This window comes from Ochotona princeps, chromosome 5 (genome assembly GCF_030435755.1).
Source record: "Ochotona princeps isolate mOchPri1 chromosome 5, mOchPri1.hap1, whole genome shotgun sequence".
Classification (NCBI taxonomy): Eukaryota; Metazoa; Chordata; class Mammalia; order Lagomorpha; family Ochotonidae; genus Ochotona; species Ochotona princeps.
This window is the reverse complement of record NC_080836.1, coordinates 73,238,562-73,266,549: the sequence shown is the minus strand read 5'-3', so window position 1 is coordinate 73,266,549 and position 27,988 is coordinate 73,238,562. Positions and strand designations below refer to the sequence as shown.

The 27,988-nt window shown below is 42.1% G+C and overlaps 1 protein-coding gene and 1 pseudogene across 2 annotated transcripts in view; one reads left to right on the top strand and one right to left on the bottom strand.

The window, feature by feature from the left end:
* Positions 1–24,377, bottom strand: part of PLCL1 (phospholipase C like 1 (inactive)) — a 314,972-nt gene extending 290,595 nt beyond the window's left edge. The window contains exon 1 of one of the 2 annotated variants that reach the window (XR_009245483.1): positions 23,589–24,377. Coding sequence is in view for 1 of the 2 variants with exons in the window: in XM_004576950.4 (XP_004577007.2) it covers positions 23,589–23,831 (243 nt within the window). In the remaining variant the exon portion in view is untranslated. The remainder of the gene's footprint in view (positions 1–23,588) is intronic. The other variant, XM_004576950.4, reaches the window with a different exon arrangement.
* On the top strand, positions 1,273–1,426 carry LOC118757989 (U2 spliceosomal RNA; annotated as a pseudogene).
* Positions 24,378–27,988: the final 3,611 nt, after the last annotated feature.

Below are 27,988 nucleotides of genomic sequence, written 5' to 3'. Positions count from 1 at the left end.
TGGTGGAGATTTTAGGGATCACCCTAATTAGGCCGTGACACCTACTAGTGAGCATGAAGACTAGACCTGTGTGGAATGGGCTGAGCTAGGCCATAGGACCCATCACTTCACGTGAGAGATGGGGCTGGGGTGAAACTGACCAAGCAGCTGCACTCACCAGTATGTGCATTGGCTGGTGCAGGTGACAGAGCGAACCTGACTCTTTACTCACTAGCACACAAAACAGTCAAATCTGAGATCATTCCAGATAAGATTTCTTGGGCAACTCTCCAACTGATGGCTGGACTCACACCCCAGCTACTGGGAATATCACAAGATATGTGGTCCAATGCTGGAGTACATGTGTTGAGACTGGGTCTTCTTATTTGTTGACACATATGCAGTGGACAGGGGATATGACATCCAGCTCATCTAGGCCAGCAGAGGATGCCAGGTGTCTTGTCAGAGGATAGAGAGCCAAACAGGTTGGACCGCTCTGCTGGCCAAGCTTTACAACATGGGCCTTTGCAACATGTTCATACGACCACTAAGTTGGACATAGTCAGCTAATAGACCTTGGAAAGATTTTCTCAACCCAGAGCAACAACGCCAACAAGATCTTAGAACTATCAAAGCCACTCAGACAACACCCTCGGAACACTCTTCCCCACCTCAGGAACTCTATAGTATGAACAAAGGACCAACCCCTATGTAGTTGACAGCAAGGTGTGTCTCCCTCCCTTTATCCCCCTGCAGACATAGTAGAAAAAAACATTTTCGAAACATTTTTCCCATCCACCTTCCACCTTAACTTGATCCTTCCCACCCTAATCATAGACCAATATGGGCATGCATCTCTCTCAACTATTTAAACAATATTAAAAATTAAAATTATTTATTAAAAGAAAAGAAACACTTTCATCTCCTGTGGGAATCCCTAGGTTAGAGTCCCAGCTCTGCTTCTGATCTGGCTTCTTGCTAATGCATACCTCAGGCAAGAGCAGATGGTGTCCCTGCTACCTACATAAGAGACCCAGATAGAGGTTAGGGCTCCTGATTTCATCCTGGTCCAGTTTTGTGGAGTAAATCAATAGACTAGAGCTTATTCTCTCTCCTAGCCTTTCAAATAAACAAAAGAAATAACATGAAAAAATTTGAATAGAAAGTAGTGACAGACTGAATGTAACAAACAGCCAAAGATGATATGCTCACACCAGCAATGACAATGAGGAGGAGTGTTATTCATGAAATGGGAGGCAGAAGGGAAAATCTAGCAATTAAAAATATCCAACAATCACTTCTCAGCCTTTTGGCTAAGATCAAGTGTAAAAACATTCAACAAACAGATATACAGGGACTGGATTTATTCAACCAGTAAATATTGTTAAGCATCTACCCTTACATCTATATCTCTGTTATAGCATTATAACAGTATTATAATCCCTGTATTACAAATCTGGGGTTATAGTTTTAATATATCGTATATACAGAAGATGTTTTTGCTTCTCCACATTGTAAAACATAATTTTATCACAAAAAGTAGGAGTATCAATGGACAGATAACTGAATGAATAGTCATTAAAAGTAACTTTGCCAAATGCATCACAGTTTGAAAGGAACTGATTAGCTTTGCCAAACAGGCTAATTTGATTAGCAGAATCAAATTTCAATTGCTTTGGCTATACACAGAGATATTAAGCATATATTTGAAGACTTAGTATAAAACACTGAATAATGAGAGATAAGTTCACATATATCCTTGACTTGACATATATAATTAATTTTACATAATTAATTATATAATATGATCAATTTTCAATATTTGAATGAAAAATTCAAAAGCTATCATAACTAAGAAATTCCATTATATACAACTACCTAAGAAGCTAACAATGTTTTCATTTTCATTGTATCTCACAGGATGATACGGCACAAATGCCAATTATGGTCCATATTCTCACACATTGATATAAGCTACTGTAAACAAGGCATCTTAAGGTAACTGCAGGTTAATTTTTGCCTCTCTTCTTGTCTAACATCAAGAGCACTGTTACTGAGCAAACCTTAGCCCACAAGTTAAACTCGAAACCAGGATGGACCACAGACATGCCCTGCTAGGTTTTTGCACCAATGGGTCTGTGTGAGCCAAGGACGATGAGCCACAGTGTCTAAGGCAGGGGTCACGACATGCGACAGGCTGCACCGAGCTGAGCCAGAGCAACCACTGGCACGCTTAACACTGGCTGGGAACAGGCCAGGTTGGGGAGCTGAGAGCAGAGCCTGGCTGGGTGGAGGTTCTCACTAAGGGGCGTGGCCTGGAATGCGGCTGCATTCTGGTCAGGATACAGTTGTAGTCTCCCTTGGCACAAGTGTGGACTGGGACAAGATGCACTGGGCCAGGTTAGACTGCAACACCTTTTGGTGTTCTGGAGGACCAGGGTAGATGTGTAACGGACTAGGCTGGATTTCAACCCCCTACTGAGCCATGTATGACCTATATGTGGGTATGGACGAGCCGTTGGCTGAGCTGAAACATCCAACAACAAGAACCAGAATGGGGTGAAGGCCAGTTAAGAGAAGCCACTGCTCCTGCTAGGACAGGAGGTGAACTGAGTAGTGCTGGCCCATGGACCCACTGGTATGCGCGAAACCTGACACCAGGAGGGGCTCTGATGGAGGAACCTGAGCAACTCCTCTGACAGGACACAGACCCTACAAATAAGCGCAAGAAGCACGGAAAGAAACATCCCAGAAAAGGTTATGTAAAGTGTCCCACTGGCATACATTTGGCATGGGATGGGGGCAGACCAGGCTGAATCAGTTCACGTCATCCACTGGCAAATCCGAACGCCGGAGCAGAGTGTGGGTCGAGCCAGGCTTGGTCGCAACAAAAGCAGTACACAACACGGAATGCCAAGGTGAGGCTGCCTGTGCCAGATGGAACAGCAGTACCCAAACAGCACACGTGAGAAACAGGAAGGGAGGGGCAGAGCCGACAGGGCAATAAGGGGTGATTCCCTTGCTGGATAGCTACTCCCACTGAAGAGCGTGAGCTGGGATGGGGACAGACCAGAATAGGCAGGGCTACAGCACCAGTGCGCCTCATGTGGACCAGGTCAGGGAAGAGCCAGGATGGGCAGACTATTCCTACTGGTGCAAACAAAATTAGAGTGGGTGAGAGCTGTTGGGGCTTACCCGTAGCAGAAGCTGGCACTAGAGGTTAATACTGTCAAGTCTAACCACAGAACTACCTGGATAGTGCATAATCCGGGAGTGAGAGAGATCCGGGAGAGAAACAGTGGGCTCCTCAATCCTAACAACCTCTTAACAGGAGCTCATATGCATAGAGCAGGGGGTACCCCAGAGTGGAGTAGGCAGACAGGAGGAGGCTTGTATCCCAACCCTGAAGACTACCAGTTCCTCACCAAGGACTATCAGTACGAGCACCGAGGACTACATCCCTACTGCCAAGGAGACCACGGGGAAATGGACTGCCTTCGGAGGCCAAGAACTTTGAGCTCACCCACCCCCATTTGGCTCTACCACATGGGATGGAAGAAGCCTAAATCCTGCCTTGCAGGATCCGAGGTCATCGGAACGACAACCAACCTAGCAGTTGCAACCACCAGCTGATCGGGGTGATGGACTGGGGCAGGCCCTATACTTGGTAGTGCATATAGGAATCTGGTCTGGGAACACCTCAAAGTTTCTTTGGGGATCCCCTCAATCGAAATGGACTCAGAACCTTAACCAAGAAAAGATGGAAGATAAAACAGGTCAATCAACCACTTCAGCTATATGTTGGCAGCGAAATACTGGACAAAGGGAGACTCTATGATGGACTATATCAATCAGTGGATTCTTCAACAGCTTCATCATACCTGGAGTGGCAAGACTGGTAGTGATTTATAACTGGTGAACTATCAGAACCACTTGAGCAAGGATCTCAGAGCGCGCCCTACATCAGGACCTGGGGTGGGTGAGAGACTGGGTGGGGCTTCTCCCTCAATATTCCCTTTACCTCAGATATATGAAGGAAATAATAGGAAAATAGTGGTTTTACCCACTTTCCCATAGCCCTTGTACCTTTTTACCCTAGTTAACAATGTAAAGATTGCCAAAATACAATAGTAATTTTAAAAAAAGAGCACTGTTACTGTGGCAATAGGTTAAAAGCCACCCAACAGCAAATACTGACCACAGGTGCCAGAAAAGTGTATAAATCTCATCATAAAAATTCTTAGAGAATTGCAGACTTTTCATCACTGCTGTTAGAGCAGCAACTAGGTAAGTGGATGTCAAATCCTCACTTCTTATGTTTTAAGCTGTAGCCTAAAATATAACTGAAATATATTTTGACAGATACATTGCATCCTTCACTTCCACGACTTAAGCAAACTTCAGAGCAGCCCTCAAAATTATCATTTAGAGAAGGAAGCAACTGAGTCACAAAAAGTTTTATCATGTTCACATAGTAAGTAACAAAGATGAGATTAGAGTATCTCATTTCAAACTTTGAAGTCTATGTGTTCTTATCTACCCCAATTATCACCCAATCATTTAAGCTCCTATAAAATAAAGTTATCTTCTTAATGGTAAACCACAGTAACTCAAGGCAAGAAGCTGAAAGAGAATGGGTTATCTTGCTTCAATTTGGAGACAGGCTCAAACAAAGGTAGTATCTGCCTAACCCTTATTAGAAATTACATACCCACTGATTTGCACTTCATCCTTAAGAAGCTGAAAGTTACTTAAAATAACAGAGCAGAAGGCACCTGTGAGTCTAGCATCCTTGTTGAAAATACACGGGGGAGGGCCCGGTGCAATACTGTAGTGGTTAAAGTCCTCGCCTTGCACACACCGGGATCCCATATGGGCGCCGGTTCTCATCCCTGCGACCCTGCTTCCCATCCAGGTCCCTGCTGGTGGCCTGGGAGAGCAGTCAAGCACAGCCCAAAACCTTGGGACCCTGCACCTGCATGGGAGACCAGGAATAGCTCCTGGCTCCTGGCTTCAGATTGGTTCAGCTCCAGCCATTGAGGTCACTTGGGGAGTGAACCATCGGATGGAAGATCTTCCTCTCTGTTTCTTCTCATCTCTGTATATCTGCCTTTCCAATAAAATAAATAAATTAAAAAAAAAACAAGGGGGAAAATAGCAGACAGCACTGTCCCCAGAATCATATTACAGGTCATAAAAAATGAGCACTAGCTGACAATTTTAATAGTTCACTCTGCCTTATTTTAAGGATTTCTTTTAAGAATTTAGTTGTAGGGCCTGGCGCAATCCTGTAGTGGTTAAAGTCCTTGCCTTACATGCGCCGGGATCCCATATGGGCGCTGGTTCTAATCCCGGCAGCTCCACTTCCCATCCAGGCCCCTGCTTATGGCCTGGAAAAGCAGTCAAGCACAGCCCAAAGCCTTGGGACCCTGCACCCGTGTGGGAGACCTGGAAGAGCTCCTGGCTCCTGGCTTCAGATTGTCTCAGCTCCAGCTGTTGCAGTCACTTGGGGAGTGAACCATTGGAAGGAAAATCTTCCTCTCTGGCTCTCCTTCTCTCTGTATATTCGCCGTTCCAATAAAAATAAATAAATCGTTTAAAAAAATTTACTTGTGGCCCCCAACTTTACAGAGCATCCTACTCTGCTCTTGGAAGGATTACAAAAACAGTTTTCAAACAGTTGTAACTTTTTATGAGTTTATCGTCAAACAAGGAACACAGAATTTCAAACAAACTAAAAATCCGAGTCTGAGACATGATTTTAGAAATACTTGAGTTGGGCACAGCAAAATGGCTCAGTGGCTAAGTCATTGCCTTGCAAGTGCCAGGATCTTCCATGTGGATGCCAGTTCTAATCCTGGCTGCTCCACTTCCCATCCTGCCCCCTGCTTGTGGCCTGGGAAAACAGTAGAGGATGGCCCAAAACCTTGGGACCCTGCGCCCTGTGTGGTACATTCAGAAGAAGCTCCTGGCTGGCTTCAGTTCCGCTCAGCTCCGGCCATCCCAGCCACTTGTAGAGTGAAGCAGTGGATGAAAGAATTTTCTGTCTCTCTTTCTCCTTGTACATCTGTCTTCCCACTCAAAATAAATAGATCACTTGAAAAAAAACTTGGGTTTTCAATCACATTTGGTACACCGTAATAAACTTTATCACAATGAGAATCATTCCAGAAAGGAAGAAAAAAAACAGAATTTGAAATCCTATGAGGCCTTTAGTTTAGTAAAAAGCAAAATTTAAAGCTGTAGTTGAATTTTAAAGCGAAGTTAGCTAGGCTGAAATTCAGGAAATTATTCTGATAGATGACTTAACTAAGTTTTCAGCTGAATTACTGCCAGGATAGGAATTATGAGGGCTTTTTAAATTTTTTAATCAACTTGAAACAAGAAAAGAAAAGCAATCGACAAGGGAATAATCAATGCTGAGCACACAGCACAGTGTCAAATGCAGTAGGCACATATTTTCAAAATCAGTTGCTGAACTAATTGGAATAACACTAAACTCATACGTAGTTCATTATTTTACTACAGAATTTGAGGAAGTTGGAAGTCTTTGAACAAACTTGACCCTCTAGTAAAAAGTGTATAATAGTTTGTCAGGAAGGGGCAGACAGGTAACAACTTGACTGTCTACACATGTGCCACCTACTTGGCAAAGCACTCCAAATGAACTCTCATTTGATCCTCCAAACAAACCCATGAGGCAGGTTTTACAACTACCATTAAGCTGAGAGTCCAAGAGATGAAATAGCCTGTCCAGTATGTCCAGTATGACACTGTATGGACACAGTATGACAGCCAAGAGAGAATCAGGATTCCAACTCTGGTCATCCACTGCCAAGGCCTTCAGTGGAGTGCTCTGCCATCTCCTGAACCTAACAGCTAATTCAAAGAACTTCTATTAATCTTCCTAATATCAAGTTTATCTGCATTGTTTAGAACAATTATTAAGAAAGATTTTTTTCTTAACTACATTTTTAACCAACTACTTTCCTATTCAAGGAGCACAGAGTGGTTTTACACATATTAAATTGAATCCAGCTTCCATATTAAGCTTACCTTGGGTCAACCATCACATCCTGTCAAATTCAGGAGCAGTCTCTTGAATACACAGACAACTTGGCTGAACTGTCTGCCAATGAACTATGTAATTTACCCAAGAAGAAAAATTCTCCTGATTACACTACAGTATCCAGGAAAAGAGAGATAAAACAGTCCACTACGGTCTACCACAGAACATCTAACATGAAAACCAAAGATGTGGCTTAGCAGTAACATTGCAAATGAAACTCTAATAAATCAGAATGTCACTTACTGACTATATGAATCTAGGCAAGTTACTTAACCTGTCTTTGCCTGAACTTCCTCACCTATAAAACAGGGTATAAAGTCCATACTTCGTAAGACTAGTAGAAATTACAGGAGTTAATACATGCTAAGTGCTTAGAACAGTGTCTGGAACATGGTAAGCACTCAATAAATGTCATGGGTTATGACTGTAGTGGGAGTGTGGGAGGAAACACCCACATAACTCACTTCAAATATGTCAAGAGCTGTCCATGTGAGAACTTAAACTTACTCTTTTTAGCTCCTGAAGGTACAAATAGGACTGACTAGGAAATGTGCCAGGAAGAACTTGATTTGGACTCAAAATAAAAAATTTTTTCAAATAACTAAAAATGGAATTGGCTTCCTTGTGAGAGAAGGAGCTCCCTGCCAACAGGAGGCCAATTCAATGTGGTTAATGGGTTTGTGCCCTAAAGTGGTTAACTGCAAAATGACCTCTTAAAGCTTTTCCAAAATGGTTCACTATAGATTCCTTCACACAGGGTAGCATGGTTACTAAAGTAATACTATAAAGCTCGTGTTTGGGGTTTCTCTATGACTCACAAATGGCATATATTTGCAGCTCAGGATAAAAAAATGCAGGACAAGTCATGAAACATAATTTGGGTCAACTGGCTCATAGAGGTATGCAAACAGAACCTAGCACCACACTAGCCAGATTCATATCAATTAGCCTAATCCAATAAAACACAATGAGTAAAACATAAAAGAGTGATGTTTGTTTCCTTCATATCACAAAATACTTGGACTCATTTTCCAAATCAAGAACACATCCTACAATGTGGTGTTTAGTTTAGTACTGAAGACACCTATAGCCCATATTAAAGAATCTGGGTTCAATGCCCAGCTCTGGCTCCAGCTCCTGATTGCAGTCTCACGCCAATACAGACTCCGTGATCCTGCCAATCACAAGGCAGAGATGGAGGGAGTTCCAGACTCTCAGATTTGGCTCAGCCCAGTCCCTGCTATTCTGGACAACTGGGGAATGAAACAAATGAAGGAAGCTTACTTACTCACACTCTGTTCCCTCACTCACCCTACCTCTGTGTGTGTGTGTGTGTGTGTGTGTGTGTGTGTGTCCCTCTCTATCATTCAAATAAATAAAAATTGTAAAGATTTATTTATTTATCTGAGTTACACAGACAGGGAGAAAGAGACATCTCACATCTATTGGTTCACCCCCCAGGACGGCCACAACAGCCAGGACTGCTCCAAGGCAAAGCCAGAAGTCAGAGCTTCCATGGCTCTCCCACAGGGGTGGCAGGGGTCCAAGAATGTGGCCATCTTATGCTGCAGTTTGGATGCCATTGGCAAGAATCTGGACCACAACTGGAACAGTTAGGACCATATGGGATGCTGGCAGCTTTATCTGCTACTCCACAATGTTTGCCTGCTCAAAAAAAGGTTTTAAATGTATGACCCATGAGTAATTGTCTTAACTTTAACAAAAATTCATATTCTCATCTTTGTTTTACCAACAAAAAACAACATAATCTTTATCTGTATAACCACCCAGACAGACACTAAATTTCCCAGGATTCTTTGCACTTAGGTATGGCTATTTGACTAACCAGCCAATGAGGCATGAGCACAGTGGTACATGCAACATATGGCTCACTTAATTTAAAGAAAACTATTCACCCTCCATTGTCTTTTTCTCACTTTCAATGAAGTGTAAGGGAGATGGGGTGGTGATGGTGGTGGTGGAACTGGCAGCAGTGATCCATTTTCATCAAAGTGACAAGTCAAAATCCTAAGGGATAACCCAAAATGAACACAAAAGAAACTTGGATCCCTGAGTTATTTTAGGAAGTAAAGCTATCTTAATTTGGAATAGCCTACACATTGTTTCTTATTAGAGATATAAATTTCTATCTTGTTTGAGCCATTCTGTTGAGATTCTGATTAAAGATGTGTCATTTTTGAACAAGCACAAGCATTTATAAACATGGAAAGTAAATTTCTTCATTTCAAAAGTTTAAAGATTCATGTATAAATATAAGAGATGTTCAAAATTTCACTGGAATGCACATTATAAAAATTTAAGCACAGATTTCAAAATGTTTGCACAGAAATAAACTTAACTTTCTAAAATTTTTGTTTATTTACTTTCATTTCAAGTGAAGTTCAGAGAGATGGAGAGAGAAATCTTCCATCAGCTGAGTCACCTCACTAATCTCCATAACATCCAGAGGTGGGCTAAGCAGAAATCAGGGGGAAGGAACACAATCCATGTCTCCCAGGTAGCAGCAAGGACCAGTGTACTTAAGCCATCACCTTAGCAGGAAGTGGGACCCAAAACCGAGGAGCCAGAACTCACTGGACAACCCAACAGGAGATGTGGGCATCCAACATGGCATCTGAATTGCTGCACCAAACACCCATCCCTAAACTTATCTTTTCATTCCACTTCGCATAAGCTCCTGAAGTATTCCCATAATCTCAGCTGAATTTCAGCCATAACTGAAAAAAATTTTAATGAACTCCTCCATTTAGCTGTACACCAAACCAACCATCTGAAGCAAACAATACTTAGGGAGAGAAGGCGCCACCAGCAATGATGTACTTCTTGAAAACTGGAAACAGGAAAACACAAATAAGAGAAGAAATAGAGTCATTGAAGAGTTCCATACGGAACTGTATCATAAAATGATGATGATGATAACAATAATAATAAAAGCAAAATTTCTAAATCAATTACAAAAATAAAAGAGTTATTGAAGAAAACTGCAATGACAATCCCTCATGGGTCACAGCATCATAACAATAAGGCAAATAATTTACCTTAATCATCTACTTGGTCTTTAAAATGAATAAGCCATTTCCCAGCTATAAAACCTTAATATTCAAATTAAAATCATTAATAAGAATATGCAAATATTCAAGACATAAGTAGATAAGCACAATTTAGCTTTTATATCCACAAAAAGTCACAGAGCAATGTTTTTGTACCTTGTAAAAGGGCAGATTTTCTAAGATAAACTAGTAGGGATAGCAGTTAAATAGCTTAAACTGAAGTTTGGCTTTCTCCAGATTGCTCCTGAAGAAGTTCAGAACAGAAAAAAAAAAAAAACACCCTGTGTGGTCTTCATTTTATGTAAGTAAATAATATCTACATCCAAGGATTTTCAAATGACAATTTCAACTTTTATCTTACTTAATTCCACTAAGCTCACTGCAATCCCAGTTGATCCAAAGGCAGGGGACTCCACCTCTTTTTTTTCTCTTTTGGCTTTCAGTAGACCTGACACAACAAAAAATATTTCACTTTTCTTACTAACATGAAATCAAATAGCAACTGATTATCTATGAGGTTAACTTGCATGAAAATTACATATTGATAATGGCAACACTAAGCAAACTGTGGGATTTATTCTTATTTTAACATTTTAAATTGCCAATGAAGATGAAAACCTCAAACACAGTAATGACAATAGACAATGCATACCAGACAACAATAATGACCCCAAACAAATTTACATTTTTAAGCCAATAAATCTGTGGCAATCTACTATAGCAGCAAGAAGAAATTACTACTTTCTGGAGTTTTTAAATAGGTTTTGAAAAGTACAAAGCCAAAACCCCCAATAGAGAAGTTGTGCCAAAACAAGCACATCAGATCCATTGTTATTTCCTAAATCCCCTTGGGTTCCAATTTAAAGGAAATAACATATATGTACCTAGTCCAACAAATGTTGGCTGCTTTTATTACAGAACAATGCAAGCTGAAACCACTCTTATTTTGCTTTCTGTGCTCTCACTGGAACCAGACTAATATTCTGAAATCACTGTGGATTTTGTCTAAATTTGGGGCATCATCTTTGCAGTTTTAAGGAAATAAAAGAAAGTGGGGAGTAAAACTCTGACTTCCCCTTATCCCAAAACACACACACACACACACACACACACACAGTTAACAGCTGGAAAATTCAAAGTTTTCTTACCACTCAGAACTTCAGCTTCCCCATTTCTAAGGTGAAAATTAGAATGATAGCTACGTCTTGCTGGGTGGGTTATCACAAAAATTAAAAATAATGCAAGATCTTGACAATATTCCCATTATAATTCTAAAATGTGACTGCTTAAAAAAAAAACCTCCATTACCTATCTGTAGTATCATAAACAATTCTAATTCAATTGTCTCATTACCAGAAATAATCCAATTTTAGTGGTTCCCTGGAAAAATGGGAGAGATGGTAGATAGCCATGCTTAGTAAAATTAAGGGGGGATGGGAAGTTGGAATTAGAGAATGAACTTCAAGCCCCTTTCCAGCTCTCCTATTTTACAGTAATGTAGGTGGATAATTCAGTAGTCTGTAGCTGTCGAGGTACATATTAGGGGCATCATTCTCCCCCTAATTGCCTATCTTAGATTTCCTCTGCCCTCTGTGTACTCAGCCACTGTTAATACAAACAGCTCACTAACATGCCACAGTTTCTCTTTCAGTGACTTGAAGAGTTGTTTTTTGAAAGTTCAGTTCTGTTCATTTTTGTTAATTTCTTGTTTTGTTCAGGTTTCTCTTCTCTGCCTTGCAGTTCCCAAGGCGAGCTAGAATGGTGGTTGTAGTGGCTGCAGTTAGGGATGTGTCTTCTCTACCCACTTCTCCCTTTCTCTTCCATCCTGAACTTCCTGCCTGGGGCTGAGTTGGAGGAAGGATAGGAAACAGCTCTCCTCAGGGGATTGCCTCAAGCATGCTGTAGACCCCACTAGGTTGGCTTTCTCTGCTCCTCAGATTGACACTGCCCTGATTGCTGGTTCTCTCTGTGAAGCAGCAGGCATCTATACACTGACTCTCAGAGGGGCTGCTTGTTCCCCCACAGTACCCTTCTTCCCTGTCCATGCATCATCTTGCTGTTGAAAATCTCTGGTGTGAACACTGACTTCTTTCTCCACTCCTCTCCCGCCCCTGCCCCAACTTGCTTTTATACACATGGCCTCTTGTGGTAACGCACTATCTGCTCATTTTCTATAGTGTTCTTCTCTCCACATCCAGGACAGCATCAGAGGCTCAAATGATCCAGTAAAAGACAGCTATCAGTCCCAACTTAAAGGGAAACGTAGAGGACAGGAGGACTACTAGATGACACTTTCACTACCCACCCTTACCCCTAAGAATCATTTCTTGAGTCCTTTCTCTCTTAATCTCAAAAACAGTCATCACCTCTGCCTCCTGACAAGCACACACACACACAATGAGACAACTGGAAAATAATATCAAGACCCAAGCCCCCTCTGAGGCTAGCTTCTCCCTCCCAGTCCTTGCCTTATGCAGTCGAGGTGTAGAAATGTAGACAAGAACAGCACCAAAGGACAACTTTCACTATAAAAAGAGGAGAGATACTGAACATAAGCACTCTTGTTCCCCCTGATTTGGCAAATACTTAAGAGTCATTTGTTTTATACTGGGATGGTTAATTCCAGAACTCACTTCTCCTTGTACCCTATTACGCTAACATTTATGGTAATTAATGTTTGTTGAAAATCATTTCTTGGGTGGAGTCCAGGTGAAGAACGAAGCTTGAGGGATACCCAATGACAGGGCCACTGTACTTGCAGGTAAGCGAGGGTACTGAAACCTGGTGGTTTAGAGGAGAGAGACCTGAAAATCTTTCTGGATCAGACTGATACACCAGCCTACATAGGAGTCCTGGGTTGGGCCTGTTAGCATGGAATATGGCTGACCAACACACGCCAGTGCTCACACAAACTATGGCTAGGGGCCTCTCTGGCAGGGCTAGATCCCAGTACCTGACAGTGAGTATCAGATCAGGGGATGGGTAACATTACACTGGGAGAATGACACCAACCAGCACGCAAGAGAACCAGGTCTGGGGGTTGGATTCTGTAGGGAATATGTGGGCCCAACTCTATGGAACTACAAGTCTCACTGGTTAGCTTAAGTGTTAGGATGCTGATAGACTGAGCTAGGCATGACAATGGAACTCACCAATGCTCACCGATACTGGGCCTGGGAACAAACGGGGCAGGTCCAGACTGCAACACCCTCATGAGCACCCTAAAACGGGGTGTAGGGTGGGCCAAGCTGCACCAGCTCATACAAAGGTCGGAACAGATGGGGCAGGCCATGACAGGTAAGGGCCAAGGACCCGCTGGCATTTCTCTATTGATGAGTCCACGTGCTGAAGATACTTCCAAAACAAAAAATCTCCCTAGACTCTACTAGGACAGGAACTAAAACAAATCATACTACAAACCCATCTTCAATACCAATCATCCCTATCAACCACTTAGACTCACTGCCCTTCAATCTTCCCCAAAAATCTACAGCACTGAGTCCAGCAAGTGCTATTTAGTGTGGTAAGGTGAAGTGCCCACTAGTTAGAAGGCTCTCCAGAAAAATTAAAGTCCCCATTAAAAAAGTTCTAAAATAAACTACTTCTTGCAGAATGATAACCTATCAAGAATATAATAGGCAACTTATAGATAACAGACTCGAATCAGCATTAGACATTAGCAAAACTATGAAGACATACAGGGGGAATCAAGAGTGATCCTGACAACCTCTTAACAGGAGGTCATATGCACAGAGCAGGAGGGGAGGGACCCCAGAGTGGAACAGGACAGGAGGAGGCTTGTATACCAACCCTGGAACTCCCAGATCCTCACCAAGGACTACCAGGATGGGCACCAAGGGCTATATAGCAACTGCCAAGGACACCTGGGGAATTGGAGTGCCTTTGGAGGCCAAGAACTTTGAGGTCACCCATTCCCGTTTGTATCTCCCACATGGGGATGGAAGAAGCCTAAGTCCTTCCTCGCAGGATCCAAGGTCATTGGAACAACAGCCGGGAGCTGCTTGGTCATACACAAACCAAACATGACAAAGTATTGGGGGAAAAATTTAAGAGTTATCTGGAGAAAGCTTTTTTAACAAATAATAATAATAAAATCTCCCTTAAGAGAGTATGACCAATTGCTTCACACTGTGCAGATAATTACAACACAGGAGACAAAGACAGAGAGAGAGAAACAAAGACCAAATCCTTTCAATAATTTTAACATAACTGCAGATATTTAATTAAAGGTGACATAAATATATATCAACAGGAAGCTGACCCTATGCTCAAAACCTGGCTAATTCCCCAAGTACAAGACAAAGCTCTGGGCAGTATTTGGCCATGGCATGGTATCTCTGCCCAGCGGAAAGGACTCATTACTGTTAACATAATAAAGCATCCTCTGCAACTGGAGGCTATCATGTTGTGTGAAATAAGATGGACGCAGAAAACAGATACATGTTATCCCTTATTTGTGGGAGCTAAAACTTCAGAAAGAGAAAAAGAGGGAAAAGTGGGCAGGGAAAGGAAAGAGAGAAAGAGAAAGAAAAAGAGAAAATGCCTATGTGTATCAGTATTGCTGAAAATGTTTTTTGTTTCTACTTGTCAAACCCAAGAATGAGATGCTGCTATTATTTAAATGATAGGTCTAATGGTGTGAGATTATTTTAAAACTTAAAAAATATAGCATCCACAAGGACGGTAATTTCATGGCATAATCAAGTGCAGTTTTGTACTGCATAAAGACATTTTCATGCAGTGACCACTTACGACATGGTGGTCTCTTAATAATATTACAGAACTGAAACATCTGTAACACCTAGAGATCTCTTAGCTATAATAACATTGTAATGATGACTACATGTTGTAGTGATGCTGGTACAAACAATCCTGCTGTGCAACTAGTCCTAGAAAAGGACAGCACATTCTAGCACGTGCAGTACAAGCCTGATAATGGTAACAAGTGACTATGTTACAGTTGATGTATTTACTATATTTTTATGATTATCTTAGAATATATTACTCCTATTCATTTAAAAAAAATAAATTAACTGTAAGGCTATCTCCAGAAGCTCCTTGGATGGCACTCAGAACAAGGTGTTGTTCTCAGAGGAGATGACAACTCCAAGTACATTATTGTCTCTGTAGAATCCCCAATAGGACAACATGTGGATGTGCCAAACAGTGATACTGATGATCCTGGCCTGGTGTAAGGCTAGGATAATGTGTGTGCCTGCACCTTAGCTTTTATCTGAAAAGTTTTAAAAGTTAAAAAATAAATAAATAAAATAAAAATAGACTATATTACATATCATAGGTGCGTACTAGTCTATATCATCTGGGTTTCTGTGATTGTTGTTTCTGCAGAACAACTGTCTAACATGACATTTCTCCGAATTTATCCTATCATTAATTGGCACATAATTGCATTTGAATTTCCCATATATTGTACTTGGAATTTTTATTTTTGAAAAAAAAAGAATTAAATGGTCAAACAGACTTTAAATTTAATAGAACTTAATATTTATCAAAACCCACCTATATATGAGGCACTGTAGTAGCTGAAAACTAACTGAAAGAAAATCTCAATCACACAACATCAGTTCCACTATCACACAACAACAAAATTGCAACTTCCTTGGTCTGGAAGCTCAAATACTCCTCATTGATTTATTGATTCTGCAAAACAAAACAAACTATAAAATAAATCATACAGGACTGCAATGATTTAATAACAACTCATCCTTATTCTGCATAATTTATACCAAAGTTGGAACATAAACTCTGGCTTCGTGGAAGGAAAGCCAAGTCAAGTAAAGGAGTGAAAACATGTAAATAGGAGTTCCTCGCAAGGAAAAACGGAATGCAATGTCAACATACGTGAAGTCATGGTTATTTCATGCGTGAGACTGAAACTGAGAAAAACGCAGCCAAACAATCCCTGAAAAAGTTGCCAAAACTGTTTTCAAAATCATTTCTTCTTGATGAAGTCAGTGGTTAGAGTAACAGTTTTTTAATCAATATTATTTATGAGGATATATGGGATAAAACGTAAGGGGCTCTGACATAATGCGTAGGGCTACTGCCTGTGACATTAGCATCCCATATGGGCAATAGTTCAATTCTCAGCTTGTAATCTCCACTTCTAATCCAGCTCCCTGCTAATGCACCTGGGAAAGCAGCAGAACATGGCCCAAGTACTTGGGTTCCTGCAGTCACATGGGTGACACAGATGAAGTTCCTGGCTTGTGGCTTCAGACTGGCCCAGCCCTGGCCATTGACGTCGTTTGGGGAGTGACCCAGTGGATGGAAGACATCTCTCTCTCTCTCTCCAACTCTGCTTTTTAAATAAATAATGTTTTAACAAAAATTAAAGGAAAGCTATATAGCTAGACTATTTGGGTCCTAGCTTTGCAAATTCTAAAATTGCATTTGTACATTTATGGAAGTGTACAGCTGTTATAGGCAAGGATATTGTGTTTTTTCTTAACCATACAACTTTGTATTTAGAAACTTAGAATACCTTAGGAAGGTAAGAACTACTTTGTTAATTCTTTCATGCTGATTTTTTAATAGAATTTCAAAAGATTCTAAGTGTGTATAGAGCACAAAGTCCAAGCTCTGTGTACAGCACACAGAATTTATTGTGTTATTTACTTGGGATGATATGGTTAGAAACAGTGAGACTGTGATTTTAACCCAGCACCTAGGGAAATACAGATACTTGAATTCAGAACACTTTTCCTGAGACACACTGAAGGAGATGAATGCACAAAAAAAAACAGGCAAAAAGATACATAAGAACATTTTAACAAAGTTACGGTGCAGCACTCTGGAAAGCCAGACCTGACCATGTTGTAGGCACTTTCTGGAACGGCCCAAGAGCCCAGATGACCTGTTTGTTTGAAGCCCACACCCACCTTCACGGAAAGGATGACTGCAGGCATGCTGAATAGAACCAGCAAAAGAGTCAGAGACCTGGTTGGGCCTGCATCCCAGTTTCCCAGCTGCTCCACTTCCCATCCAGCTCCCTGCTTGTGGCGTGGGAAAGCAATACAGGATAGCCCAAAGCCTTGGGACTCTATACCCATATGGGAAACCTGGAAAAGGCTCCTGGCTTCTTGCTTCAGATTGGCTCAGTTTTGGCCATTGCAACTGTGGAGTGAACCTGCAAATTTAAGATCTTTCTCTGTCTCTCCTTCTCCCTGCAAATCTGACTTTCCAATAAAAATAAATCTTTTTTTCAAATGTTCCATGTAAAACTACAAATCAAGCCAGTTGCAAGTGCAAGAGACTATTCAAATACTTTATCATCCTAAGATTTGGTTGCCATCAAATATTAGCTGAAACACATAACATATCAGCCAAAATTTAAAACACTACCAAATGTTGTTGTTACGGGTATTGGCTGTTAGGTCCTAATTGTTATTATCAATTTAGCATTAATCACTAACTACAATAACATTTGAACATCTTACAGCCAATGGTTCATTTAGTGGCACTAAAATTTCCAAGGGAAACAAAAAGTAAATGTATTCTTACACCTTAATTTTACTTTCTTAAGTCAAGCAATTTTAAAACATAAAATGCTCTACATCTCAGCTTGAATACTGCTTCTAAATGCAGAATTATTTCTATGATTCACAGTTTTTATTGCTGAATAGAAGTGGCTGGAGGAGGTGGAACAGAGCACTACAAATCTGCCCTTAAGCTACCACGCAGCTCCCAGCTGAGTGTCATCCAGCAGTTAAAGGATCATTCCTTCAGTAGTGCCAAGATAGAGTCAGCTGTCTCCTGATGTTTCTTCCTTGCACTCTGCAGCGCCTAAGGTATTATTTGGCAATAAAGGCTCATTTGACATTTTACTGCACAAAATTTAATTACTTGTTTTCTCTATTGTAGAAAGGGAAAGGATGGGGCAACAACCATTCAGTCTTAATTACAATGAATTCTTAACGTCTCAATTAATATAATTAACATATTTTTAACCTTAATATGTCTTTCAATATGGTACACAAACAGTGTAAATTCTAATATGACAAATAATAGAAAACAGTAGTCAACAGGAACTTCTAAAACCTTCCATTAAATTAGGAAAAGGCTCTTCACCTAAAGTTAACCTTGAGAGGCACTGTAGGAAATTGCATCATAAAAGCGCTACAATGATGTCAACCAGTGGATTCCTCAACGACCTCATCGTGCTTGGAGTGGTGAGAGTGGCAGCAATTCAGAACTGTTGAACTATCAAAACCACTTAAGCAAGACCCTCGGAGCATGCCCCACATTCGGGACCTGGGGTGGGTGGGAGACTGGGTGGGGCTTCTCCCTTAAAATCCCCTTTTACATCAGACATATTAAGGAAACAATAGGAACTAATTGTCTTGCCCATCTTCCTGTAGCGCTTGAACGTTTTTACCCTAATTATGTCAAGATTGTCAAAAAATACATTTAAAAAAGTTAATGGAAAAATGGAATTAAAATGTTTTGGTGCAAAAGTTAAAAAAAAAAGCACTACAATGTGAAGTAAACACTTCAAAAGTGACATATGACCATGTTTCTGTTGAAGTATCGGAAAAAATAAGCATCCAACTGAGGTTGTTGGGATAATAAACCAAATCCACCCAGGAGGTACAATACCACTGACACAGCTGAATCATCATCCCTCTGGAGGAGAACCCAACCTCAGCCATGGGGACACACTCGGCCTTAGAGTAAAATCCAGCCAGCTCTGCTGTACAGTCAGGTTGTTTTTCCAGAATGTGTCCACGGGTTGTTTTCTCTGAACTTTCAACACATATTAGTTCAAAAGGAAGTGCAAACCAACATTGTGGTACAGCAAATTAAGCCACTACCTACAATTCCAGCATCCCATAAGAGCCAGTTCAAGTGCTGGATGTCCCAGTTAACATGCCTAGCAAAGCAGCAGCAAATGACCCAGATGCTGGGCCTTTCTGGGAGATCTGGACAGAGCCCCAGGCTCTGACCTAGCCCTAGCTATGGCAGCCATTTAGAGAGTGGGCAAACAGATTTTTTTTCTTCGTTTCTCTTTCTCCCTGTCTCTCTCCCTCTCTCTCTCCTGCTCTGCCTTTCAAATAACAAATGAGGAGTAAGAAAAAGTCTGTAAGTGTTAATAAATTTATCCTACAAAAACCTACATAACTCATAGTGTATTCTTTACATAATTTTTCAACCATATGTATTTTTCCTTTATAACTATCTCCATGAAGAAGTTTCAAAGCTTCAAGTGAAGACTCTCCTGTTTTCTCATTCATATGTATTCCCATAGCCTAGGTGTCTGTTCTCTGTTTATCAGTCAGAAAGAATGTAATCATCCACAAACCCTACTGTCTGCAGAGGTTTAGGAAGAGTGGACTTGTATACAGCCACATTCTTCCATTTCTTAACATAGAGCGCAGGCCTAAACACAGTGGTCACAGATACTTTGGATACTTTGAACTGAGGGGTGGGGAGGAAGAAGGAGGTAAGAAAGTAGAGAAACAATTGACCCCCACACATCCTAAAACCCAACCTTCAGATTTTTCTGACATTCTGTCACATCAGAAACTGACATGGTAAGAAGTGTTCATGGATTGTGACCTTCCTGCATCTGAGAGCCAACATAAGAGGACAAGCTCTGGAGCTAAGCAGACACGCTGTGAACCCTGACTCCACATTTTATCCGTAGCTCTCTGTGCCTCTTTTCCCTACATTAATGGGTTTGCTGTGAAGACTACAAATGAAATGTATAAAGGCTCTTAGTTTAGGACCTGACTCGCATTAGGCAATATTTAATGTGAATTCCACTCCCCCTGCCCATCTGAGGACAGTCAGAATGTTTATTTGAGTCAGCTAGTCCTCAAGGCGCATCTCTGAGGCTGCAACTTTGAAACTTACCATCCCAGCCCCACCAGCAACATGACTGTGAGTATGGAAATGATATGCAGTAATGAAATATGAACAACATCAACAGTCTTAGCACCTCATTCCCAACTCTACCTTCATCCCATAAATCCGTGTCCATGAGATACAAGTTTCCATATTTATTCTTACTTGTCTAGAGAACTTGCACTTAGAAAAATCTAAAGGAAATGGAGGAAAACAGAGCCATCAATATGTTACCTATAATGAAAGAAAAATCTACTTTTAAGCCATCTAGATACCTCAGTTTCCACCATCTAGGTATAGGGAATAAGTTACACTGCTTCCTACTTCCAGTACATTATGGAGTTATGGAACTCAAACTAAAATCTGTAATGTTAAAGTAGTTTAAGTTTGATATCAAGTCCTTGATAAATGATCTAATGTCTTAAGTAGAAATATATTCAAATGCAGGTTAGTAGATAACTGTTGGATATTGATTCTGCGTGAACCTGACTTGTCACTGTAAGTCAAAAGGTAGCAGGAAAAAATTATGATGGGCTTAAATACATTATTGTGATAAATAACAATTCAAATACAAAAACACACAGCATTTATAATGTCAATGCTTCTGGAAACAATCACATTGAAAAACATGGAGGAAATTATACAGATTAAAGAGAATTCAGTGTAACTTCTCACACTTTGGACTTGGCATATAATAGGAAAAAAATACAATGGTAGTAGAAAAAAAGATTTCCCAAAAATGTTTACACATATTTATTCAATGTTTTCTCTAGTCCAGAAAGAAGTATCTTTCCAAACTAGACATGTGTTCACAAATGAGGTGAGGGAAAAGTTACTGAAAACATTCACTTTATTAATACATAAGACAGTCTGTTTTCTCGCAGGCCAGAGGAATACACTATTTTGATTTATGTAAAACTCAAGTTAATAGAGAAGCAGCCCTAAAATAATTAGAATAGAAACAATTCCCTAAATTGAATTGAAAAGAATTAATTATTTGATGGTTCACAACCTTTCAGTGACTCAGTTATGATCATGAATATCAATTACTCCTGTACTATGGCTGTTTAGAAAAACATTTAATAGCTTTCAATATAAAATGTACTAACCCCTTTTTTTAACTGTGCTTCAGTGTCAAATAAAAAAGAACTCTTGGCAAAAATTATGAAGACTGCATTTTCTCCCACTATAGAACATGTGTTATCCATTTCTCATTTGATTTAAACCTTTTTTAGAAGCTCATTTTTACCATGCTAAAATGAACAAACAACGGGGCAGCAGACTCAAAATGCCAACAGATTCCTGAGCCCAGAAAGGAAACAGAATGGAGTCCACCTGCCTCATTTCACCTTGAAAGGAAATGAAGGCAAAATAGCTATCTACCAAAGACATGGCATGCTATTCTTAAAGATTAGTTTGCTCATGACAATGCCCCTAATATTCCAGGAATCCCAAAACCGATTCAAATATCAAGGTGTAAGGGCCTATGAAACTCCAGCCATATTTTATTGTGTAACTCAAGAGCTTCACCAGATCACAGAAATGTATCAATACATACACTTACATACGCCTGGGTTATTTGGGGAAAGGATGTGAATACGAGCAGCTATGAGTGTGGACCACATCAGCGGGGTACAGAGTGACTGAGAGTCTTCCTACTCCTATGTAAGATCTGACCTTTTAAAGAAATCATGCAATTATCACTTTGGCAATAAAGTCTAACTTAAAATGAAAACTAATTTGCCATTATCTTAAGTTTTAAAGACCATTTATGAAATGTCTATTCACTAATCAACAGGGGAAAGATCAAGTTGATACTCCATTGTCTCCCTGCTTTTATAGCTTCAAAACAAGAGGCACCTTATATTAAAACAACACTTCAGGAACACGAACCATCACAATATCATCTAAAAGTGACATGCTTCATTACTAAAATCAGTATATTCCCTAGATTTCATTATTTTCACATGATCGTGCTCATGGCTTTTTATAATCCTAAGTGTATATAAAGAGGTCTTCAAAACATTCATGGAAATGTATTACAACACTATGAAAAGTATGCCCAGAGTTCAAACATTTTTACATGAAAATCGATTTAGCTTTTAATCTATTTTACATGAACTTCCTAAAGCAATCTCCTATTTTAAGTTATTTTGCAGTGCCTATTTTCACATACACAGGACCACATGTAGTATCAGTACATTAGAAGCCAAAACATCTATATTTCCTAGTTGCAATTTTTTTGAGTTTCAAGACAGTATGCTTTCTCACTTGTGGGTTTTTTTTAAAAGAAGTGCTAATTCCCCTTTTAATCAAATTCACACTCAGAGTAGAACACTCCCTTTGACATAACCAAAAAGCCACAGAACAACAGAAACTACTACAAATCATTTGCAATTACCACCCACTCTAATTATAATACAGAAATCTCCCTGCTTGTTTTCAATCCCATGTGTGAGTGCTGGTGGGGGTGGGGAACCTGGGCCACACTTGGGACTAGGTGGGTAGACAGAGTTGCATCCTACACTGGCACTGGCAGCTTGTGAAACACACGTGCACTGTGGAGTGATTACACTGCTTACACCTAAGTGGCTCTGAACGGGTTGGTGCGCCCAGCAAATTGCATAGTAAGCAGTTTTAAGTGCATCTTTCACCAAAATGTGTGTGTGCACTCACATTATATACCTATACATTATATATACATTACAGACATGTATCTATAGTTTCTTACTGTGATCAAAGTCGATTTTAAAGTCACATGCACATTCATTCTCAAACATGCTGAGGCCCTTGTTCACACAGCCTGTATAAGAGTTTTTCATCCAAAATCATGGTCCAAAAAGATCAGATCTCTGACAAGCCTCAAGGGGGAAGAAGACATGAGTGTACAAATCGCCGGTGAAATGGGTGGAGCGCGCGCCTGTGACGTGATCAGGTGTGGGGTGAGGAAGGTCGGGAAGCATGTTCCCTGGGATGTGGCAGTAACCACAGGGACCAAGGATGAAACCAGGGTGTTCACCTGCTTTTTGGTTGTGCTTTCTGCTAGGCAAAAACTCTGGATTCTTTCAGAATCCACTGAAAACTGCCTGCACACAGAGCAGGTTCACTCCTCAGATTCTCAGAACCACTCGCGTCTGAAGGGGATTTTTTCCCCCTAGAGAGTAGGCGCTTGCATTTCCTTTGCTGTGCAGGAAACACCAAGCCTTCGCTGGAGCGCAATGCACACCCATCCCGAGGGTCTGCATTTACCCTGAGCCCTCCTTGCCCTCCTCGTCTCTGTGGCTTCGTGAAGCCTGCAGAGAAAATACGTGAACGCATCCATCAAAGCGCAAACACGCAGAGCGGAACTTTTTCTCTGCTGCCTGGGGATATAAGTCACTTCTGCCTCTCAAGGCCAACAGCAGAGTCTGGAAAGCTCCGGACGAGGAAGAAGGGTTTGGCAGTAAAGGAGGTGTGAGGAAACAATGCAGCTCTTACACAGACTTAGGATATCACGCATCCTGCCCAGTCAGGGTCCTCCCACCACCCTCACTATGCTCCCGGCGCTCTTGGCGCTCCTGCTGCGGGCAAGCTCCCCTTACCTTAATGATGCTGCTCCGCCGGGGGGTGGCCCGCGCCGCCTCCAGGAGTCCGGCCTCGCTGTCGGCTGGGGCGCCCGCGGCGCCCTGCAGTGCGACCCCGCTGCGACGGTCTCTCATGCGGCTCCCAGCAGCGGCCGCCACGGCGTCTCCACAACCGGTGTCCGGACCGGCTCGGGGGTCGTCTTCGCTCCCAGCGGCGTCCGGAGGCGCCAGACCCTCCCTGCTGGCCGCGCCCTCAGCCATAGTCGGTCTTGCTTCGGGACCCCGAGGCAACACAGCACGCCCGGCAGCAGAGTCCAGCGACTGGGCACCGGTGCGCTCCTGCCCCGGCCAGGCGGGCCCGCCAGACTTTGTTTCACCGACCGACGGCAGCAACTTTCCGGAGACGAGACATTGCTCGGCAGAGACGTCCTCAGGCGTCCTCTTCGGGTACCAGAGACCCGAAGTCGGGAAAAGGACAACGGGTGGAGGGGACTGGCAGGAGAGTAAATAAGAGCGGGAAGGAGCCGAAGGGCGAAAAGCAGAGGGAGGGTATCCGAAACGTGATGCAAACGCCCGCTCTGCGCCAGACAAAAGGTACCGGGCTCCGGGCCAAGAGGCCTCCGGACCAGGGGCGCGCGGAGACCTGGAAGGACCGGAGCCGGGCGACTCGGGCGGGTGCACTCGCCACCTGCCCGCCGACCGCGGCGCGGCCGCTCCAGGAAGCCCGGCGGCGGCGGCCTGCACTCCGCTCTGTTGTGACAGGGAGGGAGTCTTGTTTTGACAGCCCGCGGGGATTGGCAGGCGAGTGGGCCTCTCAGGAGCCTCGCCTCGCCGAGAGGGTCCGGCGCGACCAATCCTCACTGCGGAGGGGTGTGCCGCAGCGCCAAGAATGGGGCGCGCTCGGCCGCTTGGAGTCGCCCCGCGCCGCTCCGGCCCTCCGCGCCGCGCGCAGGCAGGCCGGTGCGCCCCCGCAGGCGCCCCCGAGTATTTTAGGAAGTTCAGACCTCCAAGGGAGCCAGAAAAGGCTACAAAATCGGGGAGGAGTGGGCGGCAGAGAAGGAAACCTTTCTCTGCAAGACAAAGCGGATTTGGAGGAAAGGGTGTGTGGAGTACTGGTGTCAGCTCGTGCGGGGCGTCGCTCGAGTGAAGCGTCGTATGTTCGGGGGTTAACTACAGGCTGTCATGGCAGTCCTTAGAAGGCAAGCCCGTGCAGGGATGAACCAGGGGGTTTTCTTGGGACCCTGCAGTTCCGTTTTACGAGTCAGCTTCCATGAAAGTTCACTCTGCGATGTGAATATGTGAATATGGAGGACAATGAAAAGGAGAGAGACAAAGCAGCATAAAAGGAAACAGAACCAACATAGCCCCTCTGGAGACAAGGGACTTCCAACAAAGCACAGACCAGATTGAATCAGATACATGGAAGGCGGAGTGAGGAGAGGAGGGCTTAGTTCCTATCCCAAAACATCCTTATTTACAATGTTGAAACCTCTTCTCTAATCCCACGTAAACATATTTTGCTTATTTCCAGTAAGTTAGTGCTCACAAGTGGAGAGCTTCCCTTGACAGGTTCAACCACTGAAATTAACCACAGGATGCTCAGGTGCGAAGATGGCTGTAAGGCTCTCTGGCAGGACAGAAGACTTGGCATTTCAACTTAGAAGGGCTTTTGATAGACTCTATATTACATTTCACATAACATAAAATGTATTTTAATTGTTGGTCATTTAAGACTGTGTCCCTTAGTCTGGCCATGAGCATGAGCCATTTGTCAGCCTCTTAGATCCAGAGCCTCATTAGAGTCTGTGAGTGTTACAGCTGCCCAGTGATTGAAGGATCATCTAAGCTGCCCTTTTATTTTTATAGAGCAGGCCCTGAGAGCTTGTCTCCTGGTGAGTGAAAAAGCTGAAATTATAATTTGTCACCCAGCAAATCCAGCAATCTCTTCACCGCTTTATCTGGCTTCTCTGGGGATATAACCAAACAAAATTGGATTGGACACTTGGAAGCCTTGAGATTTAACATTTGCCAACTTCTAGGGAAGTCTGAGAAGGTTTGACTTTACCTTTCCTTTAAACATAAACACAGTAATGAATGTACTTTGGTGGAGACCTCTTGTTTCAGAAACAACACCGCCCTCTAGTGAGAGTCTGAGAACTGCACCTTTACCAGCAAATATCTTTTTCCTTTTTCTGAAAACTTATACTGAAGATACATGGGAAAACTCAATGAAAGTTTCCTCTGGAACCAATCAGCCTCTCTACCCCAGAGGGAGTGGGCGGGAGGGGGCGGCGCCGGGAAGAGTGCTCTGACTTACAGCCGACCGACCTGACTCCAATCTCCATCACTTCAGCCAATTTCCATCTATGTTATATAGGAAAAGCTTTATTTTCTATCCTCACAGATATTTTAGCCTATCAGGTTTTTTTGGATTTTCAGCTATAACTGCATTTGATTTCCCTCTTTTTTAACGATTGTCAATACTTTCTGTATTACTCTTAAAAATTATATTCTTGGGTTGTCCTTTGAAAACAAAACTATTGTTATCTCGCTCATCTTATTCTATAATATTAACATCATTTACAAATATTTCGTATGCTACAGGCTAGTATATCATTATGATAGTAACTTACTCTAAAATATTAAAATTAACGCTGACTTACTAACATCTCAGGTAGAAATCTTTCAAAAGGAGAAACCAGAAAGTACAGCGTACAGTTTGCAAGATGTATTGTTTCCAGTTGAACTCTTATCTCCTCCCTCACCTAGCAGCCTTCTCTGACCTCACCCTCATGTGAATATGGGCACATTAAAAACAGTCTGACTCTCCCTGACACACACACACACCTCTGAATTCTTTGCTCTCAGCATCTGTTCATAAGGTTATCTAATTCATTCGGCTCTGATAAAAGTATTGAACCCTGATCTAGCAAATCTTTCATACTATTGTCTTCTAGCATAAATTCAGAGTTTTTTCCTATCCACAATTAAAAACCAAAAAAACACCTCATTATACCACTTCTCCACAGGGACAGATTCTGTTAAAAGACGGGAAAGAAATTGGTCAGAGTTGATAAAGTCAGCAGCCATTGGTACATACAAACTCCTTTTGCTCCATTAACAATCCCCTTCACAAATGACTGTCACCCACAATTCCCCTCCCAACTCTTCACCAAGTTATGGAGTCAACCACCAAACCAGGAGATTAGAAATTGAGAATAGGGGTCCAGCACGGTAGCGTAGTGGTTAAAGTCCTCACCTTGCACGCACCGGGACCCCATATGGGTGCCAGTTTGTGTCCCGGCGCCCTATTTGCCATAGCAAATGTTCTTCAGAGTGTGATAACTGCTGCTGCTTTCAGATGGTGGGAAACTTCTACCACCTGAAGAAGAGCAGAATGCCAGGCTTGTGTGTTAACACACACTCAGAGATAAACACCATGGAGATCCTGGGGCTAAGAGACTAGCAGCGGCATGCCAATCTTCTGGGAACAGCCTGTAAGTACAGGGCAATTGTCTTACAAATAGACAGCGTTGGTTTATTTTCTGTTTTTTCTATGTATTAACTTACTTTGACATGGATTCCGGAACTGCAGCCCACATATAATCATATATTGCCCTCTAATGCAGAAGCAATAGAGGCACTAATGAAAAGCATCCCTGACGTGACACCAGCAAAGCCTCATCAAAATTTGTTTCTCTACTTTATTTGGTAACTGGGATCTTTTCCAAATACAAAGTTAGAATAGAAACCTCTTCAAACCAAACATATATCTGATGTCTGACACTTTCCATATGGAAGTGAGCATACCCATAAAGTAGAGTTGTCCATCCTCTATCCCAGATACGTATCAAATCTGTTCTTTTTCCATTAGTGGCATCCTACCTGCTGTATCAAATGCCAATCCCCAGCATTTTTTTTCTGTTCCTACCAACATGAAACTCTTCATCTTGTGGAACTAGCATTTTTTTTAAGATTTAGTTTTATTGAAAAGCCAGGTATAAAGAGAAGGAGATAGAGAGAAAGATCTTGCATCTGCTGGTCCACTCCCCAAGTGGCCGCAAGGGCTGGAGCTGAGCTGATCTGAAGCCAGGAGCTTCTTCCAAGTCTCCCACACAGGTGCAGGGTCCCAAGGCTTTGGGCCGTCCTCGACTGCTTTCCCAGACCACAAGCAGGGAGCTGGAGTGGAAGCAGTGCAGCTGGGACATGAACTGCTGCCCCTATGGGATCCTGGCACCTGCAAGGTGAGGTCTTTAGCCACTTTTTTCTTCTTTCTTATGCTTAAATATAAGTTACACTATGTGCAGGCAATCCGGGAAATTGTTGTTAAAAATCTTTACGCCATTCATTTTCACAAGTCAGTTTTCATAGTACGAACAGTGCTTACAATTGAGCATTTTGCTTGAAACCTTAATCAT